Here is a 19491-nt window from a genome sequence, read left to right as displayed (position 1 = left end):
TTGAACCCTGAGAGCAAATGAGAGGCGCGCCCTGCGGGCTGAGTTCGGCTTTGTGGTCGAAGGCATCTATTGAGACTACTAGACTAGACAAAACTACAATGACATTTTGCGAAAGTACCGTGTCTTGTGATCCTAAGTGGTGTCTCTGTGCCGGGGGTCTGGCAAGGTTTTTGGGATGCCGCTGATGTCGCACGCGGCGGCCCGGGTCCTGCCAGCGGGTTATGTTGAATTCTGACAGGTTGACCACGGTCGAAGAGGTCCAACGTCTTCAAAAATGAAGGATGTCCTTCTGAAGCTGGAGCTCTCAGGACCTCTGCTTCTTATCACTTTACTTCTCGTGCCATGGCTGATAATAGTCAGAGGAAGTCCAACATTCCGTTGGTATAAGGTGTGTCCATACGTCGGTTAACTGAGAGGTGCTCATCCGTGATATAGCATCGACCTCAGCGCGAGCCTCTACAGCTGTCGCGACTTCCTCATGAAATCCTTGTCGAGATTATGAAGAATTTGGAGTGGGACGACGTTTTGAACCTCAGGAAGGTAATGTATCCCATTTCCAATCCAGCCTTTCACGCTGCCAACACCGAGTTTAGTGCTGCAGGTCGCTCAACCTAGCGTCAAAGGAACGCGAGGTCTGGTGCTCACTTCTCAAGAGATACTGTGAGACCGCGTTCCCGTGCCCATTCTTCCTGTCAAAACCTTTACAATACTCGACACGCGAAGAGCTGGAAGCACGAATCGTTGGATGGTGGTCCGGTTGGGAACACTTGACTCCCACCACTCGAATTTTCTCCGTACGTGACTACCCTGAAGGTCTGCGCGGGCCTTTGGCCGCATTACCCGGCAATCGCTTCTTTCTTTACGGATCGAACGAAGGCACCATGTACTACGGCGATCCATTAAACCTGGCCTCCACTCTCACTCCCCTCCTCCCTTCACCCTTCAAACGACCACTACTCGTTGGGGCTTGCATCAGCGTGGATGTTCTGGCAACTCAGGGCATTCCCATCGACCCAGACATCCCAGTGGCCGATGCCACCTGGGAATCACGCCTTTTCCCTCTCGCCTTTCGCCTCGCAGTGTGCCGGACACAATACGAAGCGGGATTCATCGAGGTTTACGATATCACCGCTGAGATTCAGGACGGCGACGTTCGATACTCGAGCACTCGGCTAAAATGCCATGCCCTGGCATGCTGGGATGAGGCTGCAAGGATCTCTCGCCCTTGCTCGCTGCTCGGGGACTATCTGGCATACGTCACAATGGATCATGATGTGAGGATCATCGATTGGACCTCGTTCGATCCACGAGACCCCACGACCAGAATCTGCCCACCGAGCATCTTTGAGGTGAGACGCGTTTAAACCATAGCCAGTTCCACTCACGGGTTGACTGTTATTTAGTATGTCCTGCTACTACCCAATCGGAGAATTTTGTTGATGGACGACAATGCTTCCATCTGGGACTGGGAGCAGGGCAGAAAATTGGCTGCTGCAAACTCACCAGACGCGTGGTCGAAGCCTGACTGGCAGTCGTCCGACTTCTTCCTCACGCCCCATTCATTTACTAGCCCCTTCTACACTCGCGGGTCCATTCGTCTGGTCCTCGCCGCGGCCGACGTGCTCCTCGGAGTGATTATCCCAACGGACACCGAGAAACTAACACACTCTGACGTCTCCACGGTCCGCCTTTTGGAAGCCCCGATGCCCTTTGGCGCAAACAGACGATGGTTCGGCTATCGTAAAGGCGCGTATCTCGCTCAAGATGGCGATAGCTTGGTCTGTTACAAATGGCCGGACGACGACCTCCCCCCTCGCTCCCACCAGTCCACCAGCCTTCCAGGGGAGTTCTGGGATATGGACAGCTCTTTCGTGGCAGACGGCGACTATACACGCCTCGTCGCCTTCTCGCCTCAAATCTCGCCACCATCATGTACTTTATTCGGATAGACTGCGTTGGGATTTAGAGTACTTGGCTTCCAAATCATCGAATAATCGACAGTTCGACCATAACATAGCGTCAACCTTTCTGGTTGCCACTTTCATTCTTCGGTGCCCACGAGCTCAAGGTTTTCACAAGCTCTTGTGGTGCCAGAGTCTAAAGGTTATGGAGCAAAGGCGTTCACTGTCAGTGCAAGACCAGGGGTCCCAGAAAGTTGATACATACGACATACCCAGCACGAAAGCATCATGCAGGCGTTCTTCAAACAACCAATATCCACGCCGGCCTCGGATGTTGGGATAGTGTAGCACTCGAAATGATAGCACGTGTATAGACGGCCATTGTAAATCGTAATGCCATATATATACTTCGTGCCGTCGGTTAAAACCCAGGGGATACTTCTCAATCTAATTCGCGGAGTCGCTTATTGAAAACTGAAGTTCGACCTACTGTAGTAAGGAACTCACTTTGCGGCCTTCATTCTGTTGAGAAAAAGATGTATTAGTAATGATGGCCTCTGTGGAAGGTGTTGACGGGGAACTGACACGGCGATTGTTTGTGCAATAATTTGCGGGAGGTGAGCGTTCAACTCATCGATCGACATCAACCTTTTGGCTTCCAAGATCCATATTTTGAAACCGTCGCCTCCAGGAAGTTTACCCGCAATGACCTTCCGTAGCTCCGCAAGGGTTTTCACCTGGATGACGTCTTGTTGGTTACCAGCAAGCCCTAGAAGGTAAAAGCCTGAGACCACAAGACAGGACAACGATAACAAGTTACTTACCGGGAGTGGTTCCTGCTGTTGCATAGTCCAGTCTCCCTGTGAAAGACAGCACATGACCGCCGCGAATGGCACTCGGAACTTCAACCGGCCCTCCAGCTTCGCCATGCTTTAAAGCAGAGTCACCAACGTTTAGCTCCAAGAAGCTGAATGTGGGCTTTCGAAACTGCTCTTCGCAAGTTCTGCCAGAGTGAATGATGAGAAGGTCGATCAACGTGCGTGATCTCGCCTCAGACTAACACACAGTCAAACCAAGATTCTAAATGAAAGAGCAGTAACACGCACCGCTTGTCCCACACGATACATGACATATTCAAAGTTTCTTGTAAGTATCTTCCCTTCCGACTTCCAGACATTCTCCGCAACGTGGGCCAGAGGTTCGGTGTCAGTTTTGTCGATTATTCGGTTGCTCCGACGCGGAGGTGTAGAATCTCCCTCCGCCGGCCTTGGCTTCTCTCCCTCGCCGACAAGGGCCTTGTTGCTATCTGGAACGAGGCAGGGTTCGCTGGTGATGGGGACGGTGGCCGAACTCTTCTTCCTGGACACCAGGTCGGTGAGAGCTTTAATGCGCTTGTCTGTCAGAGGACCGATGCACAATGGCTCGACGTCCAGCTCCTTCAATGTTTTGTCGTCCGCCGCCGAGAAAGGGGTGTGTATCTATCATAATGGCAGTTAAGCGTTAACAGAACCAATGAAGGAAAGTTGGAATCTCGCACGCGCTCGGGTTCACAACCGCATTGGTACAGGCACGATCCATCACCTTGTAAGATATGTTTGCAATCTTCTTCTCGGAGTTCTTCAGTGAGTCGCGAAGGCACTCGTCAACGACCTTGTCTAGACGCTCTTTGTCCTTGACAATGCCCCGGGTCGCAGGGTTAGCTTCAAGTTCACGGATAACCATCTCCCTAGTCGTCTCCTTGAGACTGTCGAGTGTGGTTTTCGCCGTGTCCTTGGCCTTCGAATCTGCATGAGCGAACCTTGGCGAACACCCGACTGGCCGCTGACCCTCAGCCTGAGGCTGTTCGACGTTGCTCTTGCTATTCTTCTTTCCTTTGCGTGGAGCCATGGGAAGGCAAGCAGGAGAGCGGTTTTCAACGGTAAGAGGGGGGGAAGGGATGATCACAATGAGCTGAAGATATGGGCTGTAGTAGGCGCTATAGCAGGTACACGCCTTGGGGGGTGCTGGTACGCGGTTTGCCCCATGCCTTTGGGGTTATCTACAAGTATCTTTGCCGGAAGAATCCAGGGAAGCCCTTCAGCTATGACAGATCTGATAATTACCCTTCCCTTTTCCGAATCATAGGTCATCTGTCACTGGTCACTTGTGCCTCGAGGAGTGAACACGAGGAGTCCTGATCGCACAGCACAAACACCCTCGACGTCCCTCCCGAATGACTGGTATCATTTTGACAGGTACGAAGCATAGGTCGAGAGAAATATCCTATTTTATACCGTATAATAAACCCTAGCATGTGGCGCATAGATAGGGGCTCGCGACATTGCAGCTCAGTTTGGGCGCTTATCGCGATGGAAGAGCCCTCATCCAATGGCGGTGTGGGAATCATGCATCTTCGAGTCACTCAGGCTCCTTCTATCTGTGCGCCAGAGGGAGGGTAGCCTCACCTCCGCCGGTAGTCTCCCAGAATATCAATCCCAATCGAGTAGGCTGGGGGATTGTTGTGAAATTACTGTAGATATCGAGGAATATCGACGGCACGTATCTGAGGATAAGATCCTGATGCTTGAGCGGATACGTCGTTATATGTATCCCTTCCAATACTGGACATCTACCCTGAGCTTGTGGCTCAGAGCCTGTAGGGGCTCGCGCGACATTACAGCACATTTTGGGCGCTTACCGCGATGGAGAAGCCCCGAGCCAGATAAATTAATGTCTTCATTGTGGTAAGGTATTATACACCAAGGTCAATCCGAAAGCGAACGGAGGATAGAATCGATGTAGTTTGTGGATAGCGTCGATGAGAGCATAGCATGAACGAAAAGCAAATACGGACACAGGCCGGGATAGCAGTGCAAGTTATCGATAGCGGCGAGAGCAAAGCGGACGTCATAGTGCGCAGGTCATGGACGAAGTGACGAACTGGGAGGGGTGGCTGATTACTAGTAGGCGGCGAAAAAGATCGTGGCTGGACGTAAGTAGTAGGTGTATGCTGGGGTAGGATTATCATGGCGCGAAGGGCGCACAGCCTTCAGCGTCCTTGGTCCATGCGCCTTTGCGCATGCTTGAGCGTAGGCATGGCGATCCCACTCAGGACTCCCTGAGCCGCCACCATCGCATCCTCTGCATTTCGCACTTTCTCCAACCCCCTTTTCAATCTGTCCTCGGGTGAACACTCGGAATCGTCGTCGCTCGATTGCGGCCATTCTTTGTCACTGTACCCACCCCGCTTGTGACACTTGGGTCGAGCGGGGCGGTAGTCGAAGGTATCCTGGGCCCTCGTTGTTTGGGGAGTAGGAGGGAAGGGAGCTGGGTTAGGACTGGGGTTCCGCGAGTATCGAGGACGCCTGGCATCGTACTCCCTCCTCCAGCTGGAGTCATCCTCGACCAGTTCGGGGGTGGGCTCCCGGGAGAACTCGCGAGGTGGGTTTCGCTGATGCGATGAGCGGGAGCTGGGGTAACGGGCGCTACGTGGAGACAATCGATCTGAAGGATCCGAAGGAGGATCGTCGGCGCGTAGGTCCATGCCATAGAACCTCGAATTAAGATCTTCACCAGATCCTCGAGGCGGCCTGTTGTACACGTGCCCGTACGGACTCGGTTGCCGTCGAGTTCGTTCATGGACAGAAGGTACGGCGGAGCTCGAAACCGGACGATGGTGAGCGCCCGGCGATACGAAGCTCTGCGGACCCTGCGCATGTGCCGACCTTGGCCAAGTATTATCATAATGGTCGGATTTTGGTTGAGCATCGTGCGCGTCGTCGCTGTATTCCGAGTCATTGGATGGTGATGTCGCATAAGGATTCATCCTCCCGAGACGAGAGATGGGAGGCCTGTACTGATGGTCCTCATGGAGAGGGGGTGATGAAGGGCTAGTTCCACGGGATCCGTGAGAGCGATCGCAGGGAGGCCTTGGATGAGAAGGGCGGCGTGCGCTCTGTTGTTGATGAACATTCCCTATATTGCTGGCTATAGCTACTGTGAAGTGAAGACATCTTGTCTGGAAGGGACTTACCATAGACCGTACCGCTGTTAACGTTTGTAGCTTTCCCAATGTTGTTGACAGGGCGATGATAATGAGTAGAATTGTCGCCTGTCGGCGTGGAGAGGGATAAGCGCGATGGTGGTAGTCCCGCGATGATAAGGGTTAAGACTCACTGTAGTCTCCTTCAACGTTCAGGCCGCCGTTGTTGACGATGATCTTGGCATTGCTGTTATGGACAGAGCAGTCCACGTTGATATAATTCCCCTCAATGTTGGTCACATCCATCTGCCCGACCGTGAAATTGGAGCATTGACTGAACATTGCGCTTTCACCTCGCTGTTGGAGAAGGTGTTGGTCGAGCAACCTGGGTGGTCAACACGAAGAGGGTGGTGGACTGTCGAAAGCTGTAGACACCATTGGGCGCCTAATGATAGGGAAGGAAAGCACAGCCTTGCTTCTCCCACGTTTATCGCGCAGGTGACAGCGTAGCTGCCTCACCGCGGACGGTTGATTCTGTATCGCGGTGCTTCAATGACAGCAGGTTGAGCCTTTCCGGGAACAAAGGCAGCCTGGGAATGGCTGTAGCCAACGCCATTTCTGCAACAAACGGCTCCAGGCATCTGGTGGGGATACCCGCCAATTCCTTGGTTAGTTGAGCGCTAATAACACAGAGACCGATCCTGACCTTGTACCAGGGGAGATTCAACGGAACTGTGGGCGCGTATATATCCGAGCATTATGTAGATTGGAAGGGTTCGCCCGTGTTGTGTAATCAGTGCAATAAAGCAGATGGCTGCTGAGCGCCCTGCCAGCGGGCGGGGCTTTAGAACCCCGATGATCCGAACACAGCGCACTGATGGCGGGAGCAACAATTAATTCCGGTGTCGACAGAACCAAGGTGCCAATACACGGAAATGCTCGCACATGGTCGTCCATTAGAAACATATATAACATAGCTACTGTTACAGTATTAATACAAGAAAGTCCCAAAGTCATTAACGGTAAACTCGATGTCAGATGGGCGGATATACGGCTCCCATCTGACCACCCGCAGTAGCAGCATACGGGAGTCCATACCTCCACGGCTTCAGCTCGAACGGCCTAGGATGCGGGGGAGGCGTAGGCGGTGGCCTCGAATAGATCGATCCATCCTCGGAAATCCGGTGTCGAGGATGCACTGGTTCTCCAGGTGCAACAATCCCATACCTCCCCTCATTCGAGACCCGGTACCCTTTGTAGGTCTCCCCGGGGATCCCGATGTAGCTGTCATCTCTAGGCAGCTTGAATCGGGGGTGCTTCTCAGTCGTTGAAGAAGATTTGGCGTGACCTGAAGCCATGGCGGAGGGAGGGTTCCACGAACGCGGCCGCTCCTTCTTTAGTTTGCTCGTGCTCGAGGGGGTGGAGGCGAACGGGTTGAAAGGAGGGACGTGTTGGCTGTGGAGGTGGTGCGAGTCGCTTCTCGAGTACGTTATCGGAATCGGATCCGATGGACGAGGGTCTGACTTCGGGATAGCTTGCGGCATAGGACCTGAAGTCAAGATTGGCGGATCGACGTCCTCGCGGTGTCGAGCTCTAAAGCCATTTGAAGTCGTGGAACCGACGATGGTGGATGCGTTACTCAATTTCCTCGATGGCGCAAGTGAGGTTATCGATGCTTTGGACGTGGAGGAAGATCGGGGTCGACTTCTGCCCCTTTCATAGTCACTCCCGCTCCTCGAAGAGCGATGTTCACTACGACTCCGCCTACTCTCTCTATCTTGATCCCGCTCCCTGTCCCGACGCCGGTCTCTATCTCTGTCACTGGCCCTACTCCTGTCGCTCGCTCGACTTCTTCGACTCCTATCGCTGGCGACAATGGACGGTGGGCCTTGCGGGCCGCCATACACTCCCGCCCTCCACGCATCCCTGAACTCCGTTCCATGGGGGCTATGTGCGGTCGATGTCGACAGTGAGCTCGCTCTGCTCCGATAGTTTGGAACCGCGGAAGGCGTCTGGCTGTGGATGCTGATAATCGACGGCGGGTGGTACGGCGAGTGGGATGGATGATGACTGTGAGTCGAAGGCACAGGGGTCGGTGGATAGTGAGCGACAGATTGTTGGTATCCGTGATAGCTCGAATGTGATGAGCGCCTGCTGCGAGTTGAAGATGGCGGAGGTTGGACATGGTAATTCGGCACCAAGGTCAGCTGGGGGTTGTGCAAAGATGGCGGATGAGACGAGGACCGTCTTCTCATCCCGAATCCCAGACTTCGTAGGAGTGAGCGAGAGGGAGGTCGGTTGTCGCTGTGCGTCGAGTGGGAGGTCTGGAGCGGGTAGGCGGTGGGCTGAGGATATTGCTGCTGATAACCAGGGAATTGGTAGTGCTGAGTCTGAGAGGGAACGGACGATTGATGAGATTGTGGATAGCCATATTGCGTCTGGGCGAGTGAGGGTGGCTGCGAAGACGATCGTCGAGTCAGCACGCGCCTCGAACTCCGCGCATGCCTCGGGTCGTTGCGCGTGGAGGGTGAATACTGGGTTGGATTAGAATACGTGGTTCGGCGGGCTGAAGACGAATGTGATTTGGATGAGGAGTGTGATGGTGTAATAGCGAATTCTTCATAGGGTGGTGGATGTACTTCGCCAGCAATGGCTTCGTACTGTTGCCGGTATTCGTCCGACGAGTGCTTCGTGGGGGGAGCTAGCGAACCATAGGCTGGATCAACGGGCGTCCTGGCCCTACCCGAATCCGAGCTCGAACTTGAGCTTGGATCTCTGTCCGGAGGGTCACCTAAGGAAATGTTAGCAATCCGTGACGATTGTTAGCATCGCCCAAGCATGACATACGCACGAGAAGGGTTCTTCATCACACCGTGTGCTATTTGCCTTCCGTCAGGTCGTCCATCGTCGTGACCATCATGACGATCAGGTAATCGCCGATAGCCTGCAGAGTCGGAAGATGGTGGAGGGCGGTGAGAGTGAGCGTGGATCGGGATCGTGTGGCCGCCAGTCGCAACGCTGGAGCTAGGTGGATAGCCCATGGCTGGATATCTTCCTAGACTTTCTGTGTCGGTGAGGACGTTGGAAAGTTCGGCGGCCGAGATGGGAGCTGTCGAAGAAGGATCGTAGGCGCCAGTAGGCTCTTCGCGGCGTCCCTTGAAAACTAACACGGAACCGTCAGGTCTGTAACTCGAAATCAATGGAATCTCACTAACATCGTCGAATCTTGCTGTACTTGGGGTTGGCGTCCGCTCTTGAGAGGTGGGCTTGGTCTTCAGTCGCGGCGGAAGCGGGGTAGGAACCCGAGGACGGGTATGGCTGAGAAGGTTGGTATACAGTGGGCTGGTATGCTCCATGGCGAGAATTGGGTGGATCGTTTCCGTAGAAATTTCCCGTGCCAGTGACGGGTTGCATGTCGGGGTCAAAGTGTGTTGAGTTGTACGAGTGCGTGTGGTTGAGAGACTAAGAACTAGAAGAGAGGGACCGCTTTATAGGCTGAGGATTGGCGGTTGCGGCAGTATGGTCCGTCCGCTTGCTTCGGGAAGGGTAAGACCTAGAAGCAGACGAGTCGCTGTCAGCCTCCGCATTTTGCATAGTTCATGAAATGAGGTATAGCGCTGCTCACCGCAAATGAAATGAGGCACGATCAGGTTGCTGCGAAGGGAAGTCTGTAAACTAGCTGTGAAGGAGGTTGGGGTTCGAGAAGGGTTGGATTGGAGCATCTCGCACCTAGGACATCTCATATACCCTCCCCACGGTATCCAGAGCCTCGTGGAGCTTGAGATTACTCGAACTCACTAATGACGATGATTCATTGGCATTTCGTTCCGGTGCTTATACCGGACATCGAGTCCCCGCAGACTCCTGGGGCCACGGTGGATGACGCAAGCTGTGCATGTCGACACTAGGCAGGAGGAGCGACATAGTTCGACGTCATGATTGTTTGTCAAAGAAAAGAAAAATGATTCCGCTACTAGAGGCAACGCTGAGGAGCGTGTCGAAGGCGAGAGGAAAGAATCAGGCTGGATGGTCAAGGCAATGCTGCGAGCGGGGTGACGGTGCTGGGGAAAGGGCCCAGATCTTCCGTGGCAAGCCAAGCCTAGATCCCTCTGGCTGATCACTCGTGGGAAGGTGTGACTTGATATGGTCATGGGCGCTTAGAGCATAAACTTGAATATGTTTTCCGAACACCTCGGTCTTTGCTTTTCATCTACGGCTATTCTGCACGAATGCATATCCTTCCATTTCATATTCCTTGCCCTCTGCCTTCTCAATTCTCCTTGCTGTGCATGTCACTCGTCTTTTGCTAGGTGTGGACCCACAGTTCGATGCTTCCTGCGACTTATCGATCCTACTAAGAAACTCCTGTGTGACCAGATATGCCAATAATCCGTCTCGTCTGTAGAGGGGCGACTCTCTCAAAGGCGTTGTCCTTAGGACATAATGTGTGTGCACATCCAGTCTCTCCGGCCCAGCGGGTGTCCCGTCGCGACCGTTTCGAGCGTCAAAGATTTGAGCGCTCAAAACCCACGGGCCTCATGTTTCTCTTGGCATGTCGTGATGCAAGTGGAAATATCCATTCGGGACCAGGAAACTGGCGTAGAGTGCACAGAGTACGTTATGAAGACAGTACAAGGAAGACAATACAAGTGCTTGAACGAACACGGCTATAGCAGACTCCAGATTCTGACAAGATCGCAGGTTGTAAACCATGCATGCTGATTGCCTCGTTGATTCGGCTTAGAAGGAAACTGCCTCTTGACGCTATGAATACGCTGAAGTGTAGGTATTCGAGCTGCATTTCTCCTGTCTGTCACCTTACCTTACGCAAGCTGTGCAAACATGCGGCCTCATGTTAGAACCACGGCAATGTGACCATCTAAGTCTGTTACACGATGTTATGGTACTGTCCTCCGAACTAATGTCTTCACGTACGGCAATTATCCCCCTTCCGTAAGGCACAGCCCTCGGACGAAGTTGAATCGTGTTCGCGAATCGCGGTATGTAACATACAACAAGCTAGACCTGTGTAATCAGATTCGAGATGCCTTCGCACTTCACCACGGAGGAAGATGGTATCTTAAAAGACGAGCCAGGCGATCAGGGATGCCCACAACACCCTCTTTCCTCTTCCCTCAGCTCTCGCTAGAGCTGAGCCACCCCGCTCTCCTCCCTCCTTATCGATCTCCATCCACCATCACCCATGACGGACCCGGGCCCTCAATCCAACAGTCGCACCAGCCTCACCACAAAGTCCTCCAGCACGGAGTACAACGTCTGGGTAAAGTGCGCCTGCGAGTTCTGCAAGTGGGAATCGGCCAACTCCTCCTCGGCCTCCTCCTCCAAGGAGTCCACCCAATCCCCCAAGAAACTCCAGAAGAAATGCACTACCTCCACCGTTGCACCCAAGCTCGCCAACTGGGTATCATACTCCCTCAACGGCGCCATCGGTGCGCTCTCCATGCTGAAGGAAGCGACTGGCGGTTTGGGCGTGGCGCCTCCTGGTTTACGCCAGGCAGCGGGCAGTGCGCTCTGGATCGTCGAGACTGTTGCTGTATGTAATCAAATTCATGATCGATGTTGGTTGTCGATGTAGTTGGCTGACTTGTCGTGAATAGCTCATGGGGGATAATAAAGATCTTTTCAAGGATCTCGTTCAGCAGTGCTTGGATTATACGTTGATCGTCATCCGGCTTGCTATTAGAGTGAAGGAGGAGCAGGAGGAGGGTGCGGATTTTCCGCCTGAGTTCATGGCACGAGCGATGGAATTCGGGAAGTACGTTCGATTTCTTCGTTCAAGTTAAGAATGGGCCGAATGCTGACATTATTTCCTCGATAGAGCCATGCAGTCGACGGAGTGTTTCCTCAAGAGGATGCTCAACCGCGGGAGGTTCGCGCGAATCGTCTTCGCTCGAGCGGACAAACTCACCTTTGAGAGGAAGAGGGATGGCATCGCACATGCAGTCACTCAATTCAACGTACGCCTACCCTTTCCATATCTCCCTCTTCGTATCAGCATTGACGGTCCCATCTTCCCTTCAGCTCTTCATGCAAGCCGATATTTACATCCGCGTCCACAACCCTAAACGCGACTCCAAGAAAGCGTCCAAAGAGGACGTCCAACTGGACGTGAAGAAGGTGAAACAGCTAGCGATGGCGGCGATCCAAGAACAGTATCGACCTCTCGCTGAGGAGATCTATCGCCTCCGCCAACAAGAAAAAGAGGAACGAGAACGACAACTCGCCGAGAGTCGATACCTCACCTTGCCCAACTCGGCTCACACCTCCCCTTCGACATCCGAGTCGCACGTCTCCCTCAAGAACAGCCGCGTCGAAGCCCCCATAATCTCATTGGGCTCTGGGCCTGTCGTCGGTAATGGGGAGAACTGTGTGTCTATTAATTCCGGGAACGTGAATATTCAGACTTTTAATGGTAGTCATAATGACTATTCACATAATTCTTATTATGATGGTGAGTACATCGAGGTTGTCTGCAAAGTTCCACTCCTGACTCGGGGATTTTTAGGTGGCTCGTATAATCCCCGTCCCCGTCACCGGCCCCATCCTCGTCGTACTCGAAACGGAAATTATGATTATCCCTATTGATTTAGTTTTCAGTTAATTCGTTTTGCATCATCGTGACTTTCGATGCTTTCGACATGCTCTCTTGCTCTTCGAACTATGCATCTTCGGTCTCTTCTACATACGTCTGGAACGCGCACATACCGCTCTTTATATCATGGGTTTCATATGGGATTCTTTTTTCCGCTATCAATGTTGTTTGTATACACAACTGTACATACTAATAATACCACATGTAATGTATCGATTCGCCGATAGGTGGGCTTAATCACTGGTCTGGCCGTCCAGGAAGAATTGGTGGTTCAAAGTACGAAGAACGGGTACATGAGGAGAAGCCAGTAACCCTGGTATTAGTTAGCACCAGTACCCAGTACAGTACATTAGTATGTGGTAAGAAATGCGATATGACACGCAGACAACAGATAGCAGAAAGGATACAACAACAGGGCGAGTGAACCACATAAACCCGAGGAGAAAACCCAAATGGAGGGATGAACGAAATGCGGTACATACATAGAAGTCGTGAGCGCCCAACCCAGAACGGTCGAGCGACAAACAGGGGGGCTGCAAATTAAAGTAACCCCCTAATTCTCGGGTTTTTGGGCCAGAACCAGCCAGGGTCCAAAGCGAGGAAGCGGGCTCCCCGAGGACCTCGACGACTTGGGCGACCACGGCGACCCCGCAGGACTATGCTGCAAATCAGTATACAAACTCAAGAAATCAATAGGCGGAGGCGACACCCCGCCCCTCGAAGGCGACCTCGACAGGGGAACCGGCGTCCCCGATCTGGACGGCGCATACGAGTTGAACACAGACCCGCTCGGGGAGAAGGCAGAGACGTCCGGTTCTTCAAAGGTCAGCTGGACGGAAGGACGGGCGTTCCGGAAGGAGTCAAAGTTCCACGGGGTGCCGTAGGTGTCTTTGAGGGTGAGCGAGCGGAGGTTGGGACAGGGGTAGTCCGGGTCATGCATGTCGTCTTCGAGGCGCTTGGATGAGGACGAGGGGGATGCGAAGGGGATAGAGCCGGGTGGGGGCGAGGAGGGACAGGCGAGAGTGGAGAGGATGTCGAGGACGGGAGCTGAGTCGACCTTGGCGACGCTGAGCCGCTCGAGGGCTCGCATCCTGTTGAAGCACCACTCCCATGCGTCATCGCGCTCGCTGCCCGCTCGCTGGTCCTTCGCGTACACCTCGACGCCGACCAGTTCCAGTTGCTTCAGACCGGTACTGGTGCGGTGCTCGTTGGGAAGCTCCATCCTGACGAGGACTTGACGGAGAACTGAGGCCGTCTCGCGAGATCGACCCACGCGGCGTCCGTTGAGGTCGTCGACGTGCAACTTGGAGAGGTTTGGAAGGAGGAGGAGGGAGAGGATAGATGGGACGAGGTTGGTTCTCAGCGACAGTGAGGTGAGGAAAGGAAGGTGGATGAGTGAGAGTGAGCCTCCGGGGTGGTCGACTCCGCTGACGCTAGCCGTGTCATCGAGAATCCTAGACTCGATGGAGAGAGTTTGGAGTCGTGGTGCGGAGCGAAGGATACCGAAGACGGTGAGGAGGGAGAATGGTACGAATCGAATAGGCCGTGTAATAGATAGGTGGTGCAGTTGGTCGAAGCGACGAGAGGCGAGGAACGCAATGGAGTGGTTGAGGAGCTTGAGGTTTCGCAGATTTGGGAGGTGAGGTACCGGAATCGACGAGGCCCATTGGGTGGGAGGAGCAGTGGATGATATTTCAATGGAAAGAGAGGTGAGGGCGAATGTCGCGTGCTTCTGTCGTCGGGTGTGTTGGACTGCCTCGTACTCGTCGTATACAGCGTTGACGAACGACCGTGCGTCACATTCCGAAGCCGCTTCGACGGACAGCGATTCGATCCGGTGGGTGTATCTTCTTAGAACATCCGTGGCCCCAAACTTTGGCGGGGCGACGTCTTTGAGGAAGAAATCGGAAAGAGGGGTAGAAGATGGATTGATATCGACAGTGACGTCTGCCATACACGTTCCTAGCATGGAGAACCAGAGAGCAGCCTTCTGTCGGGCCTTCGGGTCTTCGCCCTCGTAGACGCGTAGTTGCAGCTTCTTCCATGCAGCTGGAGTCGAGCGAACGACGGAATGAAATGTGCGAGAGACGAGCGAGAGGACATAGGGGGCGTCAGGGTTGAGGAGAGTACACTCTTTGAAAATTTCTCCCAGCAATTCAGGGGGAAGTCGTTCGATGGTCATCGTGTACTATGAACAACTTATACGTCAGTACTGCCCAGAAAAGAATTAGCGAATAGACTCACAAAGTCAAAAGTGGAGCTGGAGTACTCACAAAAATTTCCGTGGTGGTGGTAAGGGAACAAAAAGGTTGAAATACCAAGCCGCTTGAAAAGGTCTGAAAGGGTCCTCCGTGAATCCTCCGTTGCCCTCGTTTCTGATTCATTTTTCAGGTTTCGAAGCTGCAGGCGTTTGTCCAGCGGCGCTTCGACACGGGTCTTGAGGGGCTAGACCATATTACATCTGCGATCGGCTGAAGGTTTCGTCGGGGTTCCGGGTCATCTCCAGCATGATACTCCTGTCATTGCTGCGGGGAAATGACATATAATATTGGGGAAGTGTCCAAGCTTCTTCAAATGTTGGTTTTCTATGGCTGAAATACCTACGAAATGCGCAGGGAGTGTTGAAGATTCATGGTGGTTGCCGGTCTTCCACTCCAGACAGACCAAATGGTCTCCGAGAAAGGAGGAGAGTGTGATTCGATGACTCCACTTCGCTCCACGTGCGACTGACAAATCAGAGCGCGTCAAACAAATCGGGAGCTTTGGTAACCGGCAATAAGGCGGGGGTAATAGGGTTGAGGTCACCGCTGCACCGCCTTACTTGGCGATTCCTCTTTCCTTCCTGCAGAGGGCCCTCTAACGTCGCCCTCAACGAAGTCGCCCAATGGAAGCTGGCTTCAATGCACAGATTCACCGAAACACTCATGTCCTGCAACCCGTCCAACGCATCCGACTAGCCGAATAGGCCCACATTTTTCCGGTCTCGATTCGCAACGCCGCTTCCCATCGCCCCCTGGTCGGGAGGTACCCACACACCTTCCCCGACTCGACAGCGCGCTCAGTTTCTGTCACCCATTGTGCTTCCCGTCAATTAGTCGCACCAAGAATTCAATTCGTCGCCGCCACCCACCGAGTATTCGACGAAGACCATGCGGGAATCGGGCAATGCCTGACACACAATCGCCGATTGGAGGGGCTTCTTGATGTCTATCCAACCGCTCCTTTGTTACCAGCAATCAAGTGAAATGCCCTGTACCCGATTTTCTACGTGGTGCAGCCCCTGTTCGTGTGGGATCAGACGCTTTCAGGTGGAAATTGGTTGCTGGATGCTGGATGGCGGGTCACCGGTGAGTTCTGGCTTTAATGGCTCGCCACGTTGCGTAGGCGATGTTGCGCAGCTCCTCGATGAAATTGAGCTGTGGGAACTGCCCTCTCTCGCTGTTCTATATCTCGGATTCCCTGCAATCCACCGCCTCGATCCCGCCACGCACACGCGAATATCATCGATCACCACCTGCTCAGGCCCGAAAGCAAACTGCTGGCAGGTACTACAAAGTCGTCTGGCGCCACCGGGTTATGCATGGGAAGAGTGGGTTGGAGGTGACGCAACGAGGAGCGCCGGAGGGCTTGTGTTTCATGGACTGGTGAGTGGTGAATTCCCTCCGAACAGCTCAGGGATCGTTGCAGAAACCTCGTTGCCAACCGCCTACCCCACCGAGATTGTCGAGGACAGCAACGTTAACCGCGCGCAGGCGGTGCGATGCGCAGCCTCCACGCTCTCTCTCTGGCATCTTATTCCAATCATGAATTGAGGATCTGGCGAACTCGGCGTCCCTCCTAGCGCGTTTTTGTTTCATCGAACTGTGCTGCTCAGTGCCCAATTGGTACCCTTTCGCGGCAATTCTGATAAAGGGTTTTCTCGTTCTCAGGCTGAGCTTCTGATACTGGCCATTCAGGCATTCAGATACCACCCCTGCACGAGGTGCTTCTACTTCATACTGTATACTGATTGCGTCGATGTATGTAGCTATTCCGAAGTACAGTATGCACTTTACCAACCAACTTGCAAGTCCTGCTTCTCGTTGACTATTGAATGAACTCTGGATTCACTTCCACGTCGATTCCAAGTCCACGCTAAGAAAAGACATGATTCGATGGCCCAGATTGAGTCTAATGATAGATATACCCGCGTGGTTCTCTATGACGCCAACACTGCAATCATTCGAACCAACTTGAAACAAGCGCCGATTTCGAAGCAGTTACTCCAGTGGGCCCGAGCGCCCAACTGGACGTGACGTTAGCCGCCCAAACGGTTGCGACGCCATCAACGGCATCAGCCATCAATGACAAGCCCAAAAGAGCCAGAGCAGCGGCGTCTGCCTGGGTGCCTGACTCTGCTTTCTTCCCTTCCACATCGTCGTCCGACCTTCTCCCCATCGTTCCCGCCAGATTGACAACGCTATAGCTGGATTCTAAGTTTTGCGGGCCGCTGAAAGCTGCTGAAAGGTCGAAACTGGAGGCGCTGGACGCTGAGCTGGACACGGTGGGCGACAAACCGAACTTGCACTGGGCGTAGGGCTATCGCTGTTATCGGACCCCCCACGGACCCGAAGAGACATTCAAGGCGAGAAAACCAACATTCAAGGGCGCTAGTCAAAAGCGTGCGGTGGTAGCGACGACAGTTCGCACAGAGAATGGCTCCTTTCCTCTCGTTTGTCAAGAAAAACAAGAAAGGTAAGTTTTTCCTACTGTTTTCTCGCGCAGCGAGATTGGCAAAGGCTGAATCTCGCTCGTCACAGACAAGGCCAAAGACGGGTCGACCTCGAAAGGTGCTGTAAGGGGTGACGAGAACAGGTCCGTTTTCCTTACATTCTGCGGTAAATTTAGATGAAACTCAAAGTTCTGATTCTCCGCTCAGCCAACCTTTTGACGACCGCTTCGAAGAAGACCGAAATTTCAAAATCCGAGATGGTTATATGAGACCTGCATATCGCGGACGAGCAGCGAGTCACAGCCAAAGCCGTAGCAGCGGTAGTAAGTTTGTCTAGCATCAACGCTGCCGTGTTGTTACCAACGACGACCAAGGCCACACAGTAGCTCACGACGGCCCAACGCCCGAGGATTACGCGCGCTGGAACAATCCTTCGCCTCCGGCTTCTCGCCTAGGTGAGTGAATTGGACTCGACACGTTATTCAAGGGTCTAATTAACCGGTAATGACCAGGTCATGAACGGTCGACGTCCTTCTCCATGGCTCGCTCGTACGCTCCTGACGTGTCAGGCGACCACCAGGCGCTCGTTGAGCAGATTTCTGCCGAAAGGCAGCGCGTTCCTGAGCCCGCACCTGTCCCTGTCCCAGTTCCAGTCTCGATGTCAGCCACGTCCTCAACTCCTAACAAACTCCGGCGTCGAACAGTCTCAGGTCCCACCCCAAGTTCCTCCTTTACCCAGCCTTTGAAATCAAACATCCCTGCTCCTTCGGCCTCAGGGTCTAACACCGTCACTGCTACATTGCAAGGAGAAGACCCGCTCAAGAGGATGAAATACGATTTACAAGTTACGACCTTCCTGCTTAACAAGCTCAAGTCGTCGTCCTCGAATCCGAATCCTCCACGGCATTACGAACCACCGCCCAAGCAACCCCATCCCCGACCACTCCGACAGGTTGACCCAAGGAATCTGGTCGACCCGTGGATTGATGGGAGGCATGGAACGGAGTTTCATCAGATTCATAACCATGGGCTATTGTTGCATCCGTCGTATGGTGGTGGATATCCTTATCAGCCGTCGGCCCAGTCTAGGAGTGCCCTCGATCCTAGGAGGACGCAGACACCGGCTCCTGCTGTGGACAAGAGGGTGAACCAATGGGTTGACGAGCATAGCGGTGGCGGAGGCAGGAGGAAGCGGTACGCGAGCGACGCGGCTGCGCACCGTCCAGCTCATCCTCCGCCCGTGACTTCCTACCACCGTCCTTCGACATCAACCTCCTCTCATCCTCAGTTCGTCCCACCACCCCACCCTCCTCCAGGAAGCTCACGCTCCTCCGGAAGTTCAAGAGCCGAAGACCATTATCATCACTACCCATCCTCCTCCCAACCCCAGCCCCAACCCCCACCCGTATTCGGCAACTTCCGCCAACCATCATACTCCTACACCCCCGCTCAAGGGCAACCATCTGGATCTGGAGGAGGACGGCACAAGAAGCGCCAGTCGATGCCTGTCACCCTCCGCCCGGAGACCATCATGCCGACTTTGGAACCCGAGACTATCGTCCCTCTCGATCCGGTGGATGCACACTACCGGATGGGCAACGTCGATTCTTCTGGAGGGGGACCGAGGAGGGTGAGGTTCAGAGGGGCTGATTCGGTGATTGGCTCACCCTCCCCTCGCAAGGCGGTGTTCACGTCATTGCCACAAAGGGGTCGATGAGTGTTTGGGATTGGGCGTATGTAGAAGGGGTATGTGCGCCACTCGACATTGGCGGGTCTCTTCCATCCGTTATGGCCGGATTTCTTGGCCACGAAGTTCTTCTTGACATAGGAGTGTCGCTGGTGCTTCTTTGCACTCCTCTTCCTCCCCCTTCTTTCTCGAGCACCGTTCGACTTTCGTCATCAAGGGAAACTGGAAGGCTTTTCTCATGTTTGTTGAACTCCTAATCGAATCCCATTGGTCCGAGTTCGTTCTTTTGGGCCTATTTTGGTCTGGTCGTTTATTAACTTATTTCTATCCTATGGACCACTTATTCTAATCGCCCCTTCGTTCGTGGGTCACCTTCATTGCTGACGTCGTTGTCGCTCATTCGTCACTTCTTCTAACTTATTGAAAGTAAAAAGTAGAAATGTTGTCTGTTTGTGTCCTGTGTGTCTGTCCTCCTGGGGTGTGCGTGTCGGTGTATCCGAATCCTTCCTTGTTTGTTTGCCTGTTTGTCTGTAGATAGAGTACTCCTACGTACAGCCATAGTAGTAATTAGCGCCCGTGTCTTCACTTCGAGGAAAACGTGGGGTCCGGGGCGGTGGA

General features: G+C 53.5%; 8 protein-coding genes across 8 annotated transcripts; 4 read left to right on the top strand and 4 right to left on the bottom strand.

Annotated features, from left to right (window-relative positions):
- Nucleotides 1–274: 274 nt before the first annotated feature.
- CC1G_13802 (hypothetical protein) lies at nt 275–615 on the top strand (the record flags this gene model as incomplete). Its single annotated transcript, XM_002912225.1, has 2 exons — nt 275–388; nt 436–615. 2 exons carry the CDS (start codon nt 275–277, stop codon nt 613–615), a joined length of 294 nt encoding a protein of 97 aa, XP_002912271.1.
- Nucleotides 616–881: 266 nt separating this feature from the next.
- On the top strand, nt 882–1949 carry CC1G_13801 (hypothetical protein; the record flags this gene model as incomplete). The annotated part of the gene is made up of 2 exons (XM_002912224.1): nt 882–1349; nt 1404–1949. The coding sequence occupies 2 exons, from the start codon at nt 882–884 to the stop codon at nt 1947–1949; spliced, it is 1014 nt and encodes a 337-aa protein (XP_002912270.1).
- Nucleotides 1950–2404: 455 nt separating this feature from the next.
- Nucleotides 2405–3788, bottom strand: CC1G_08810 (hypothetical protein; the record flags this gene model as incomplete). Its single annotated transcript, XM_001829603.1, has 5 exons — nt 2405–2423; nt 2487–2670; nt 2726–2957; nt 3008–3379; nt 3453–3788. The coding sequence occupies 5 exons, from the start codon at nt 3786–3788 to the stop codon at nt 2405–2407; spliced, it is 1143 nt and encodes a 380-aa protein (XP_001829655.1).
- Nucleotides 3789–4929: 1141 nt separating this feature from the next.
- Nucleotides 4930–6204, bottom strand: CC1G_08809 (hypothetical protein; the record flags this gene model as incomplete). The annotated part of the gene is made up of 3 exons (XM_001829602.2): nt 4930–5855; nt 5914–5991; nt 6057–6204. The coding sequence occupies 3 exons, from the start codon at nt 6202–6204 to the stop codon at nt 4930–4932; spliced, it is 1152 nt and encodes a 383-aa protein (XP_001829654.2).
- A 692-nt stretch (nt 6205–6896) lies between these two features.
- On the bottom strand, nt 6897–9276 carry CC1G_08808 (hypothetical protein; the record flags this gene model as incomplete). The annotated part of the gene is made up of 3 exons (XM_001829601.2): nt 6897–8653; nt 8714–9025; nt 9078–9276. 3 exons carry the CDS (start codon nt 9274–9276, stop codon nt 6897–6899), a joined length of 2268 nt encoding a protein of 755 aa, XP_001829653.2.
- Nucleotides 9277–11065: 1789 nt separating this feature from the next.
- CC1G_08807 (hypothetical protein) lies at nt 11066–12484 on the top strand (the record flags this gene model as incomplete). The annotated part of the gene is made up of 6 exons (XM_001829600.1): nt 11066–11416; nt 11481–11638; nt 11702–11840; nt 11905–12250; nt 12300–12334; nt 12389–12484. The coding sequence occupies 6 exons, from the start codon at nt 11066–11068 to the stop codon at nt 12482–12484; spliced, it is 1125 nt and encodes a 374-aa protein (XP_001829652.1).
- A 544-nt stretch (nt 12485–13028) lies between these two features.
- Nucleotides 13029–14657, bottom strand: CC1G_08806 (hypothetical protein; the record flags this gene model as incomplete). Its single annotated transcript, XM_001829599.1, has 1 exon — nt 13029–14657. The coding sequence occupies one exon, from the start codon at nt 14655–14657 to the stop codon at nt 13029–13031; it is 1629 nt and encodes a 542-aa protein (XP_001829651.1).
- A 2512-nt stretch (nt 14658–17169) lies between these two features.
- CC1G_08805 (hypothetical protein) lies at nt 17170–18903 on the top strand (the record flags this gene model as incomplete). Its single annotated transcript, XM_001829598.2, has 5 exons — nt 17170–17209; nt 17275–17329; nt 17394–17509; nt 17561–17641; nt 17699–18903. 5 exons carry the CDS (start codon nt 17170–17172, stop codon nt 18901–18903), a joined length of 1497 nt encoding a protein of 498 aa, XP_001829650.2.
- Between the last annotated feature and the right edge of the window lie 588 nt (nt 18904–19491).

Source organism: Coprinopsis cinerea (assembly GCF_000182895.1).
Source record: "Coprinopsis cinerea okayama7#130 chromosome 1 map unlocalized cont3.1, whole genome shotgun sequence".
NCBI classification, from domain to species: Eukaryota; Fungi; Basidiomycota; class Agaricomycetes; order Agaricales; family Psathyrellaceae; genus Coprinopsis; species Coprinopsis cinerea.
The sequence above is the reverse complement of the archived record's forward strand: the minus strand, read 5'-3'. Positions and strand labels throughout refer to the sequence as shown.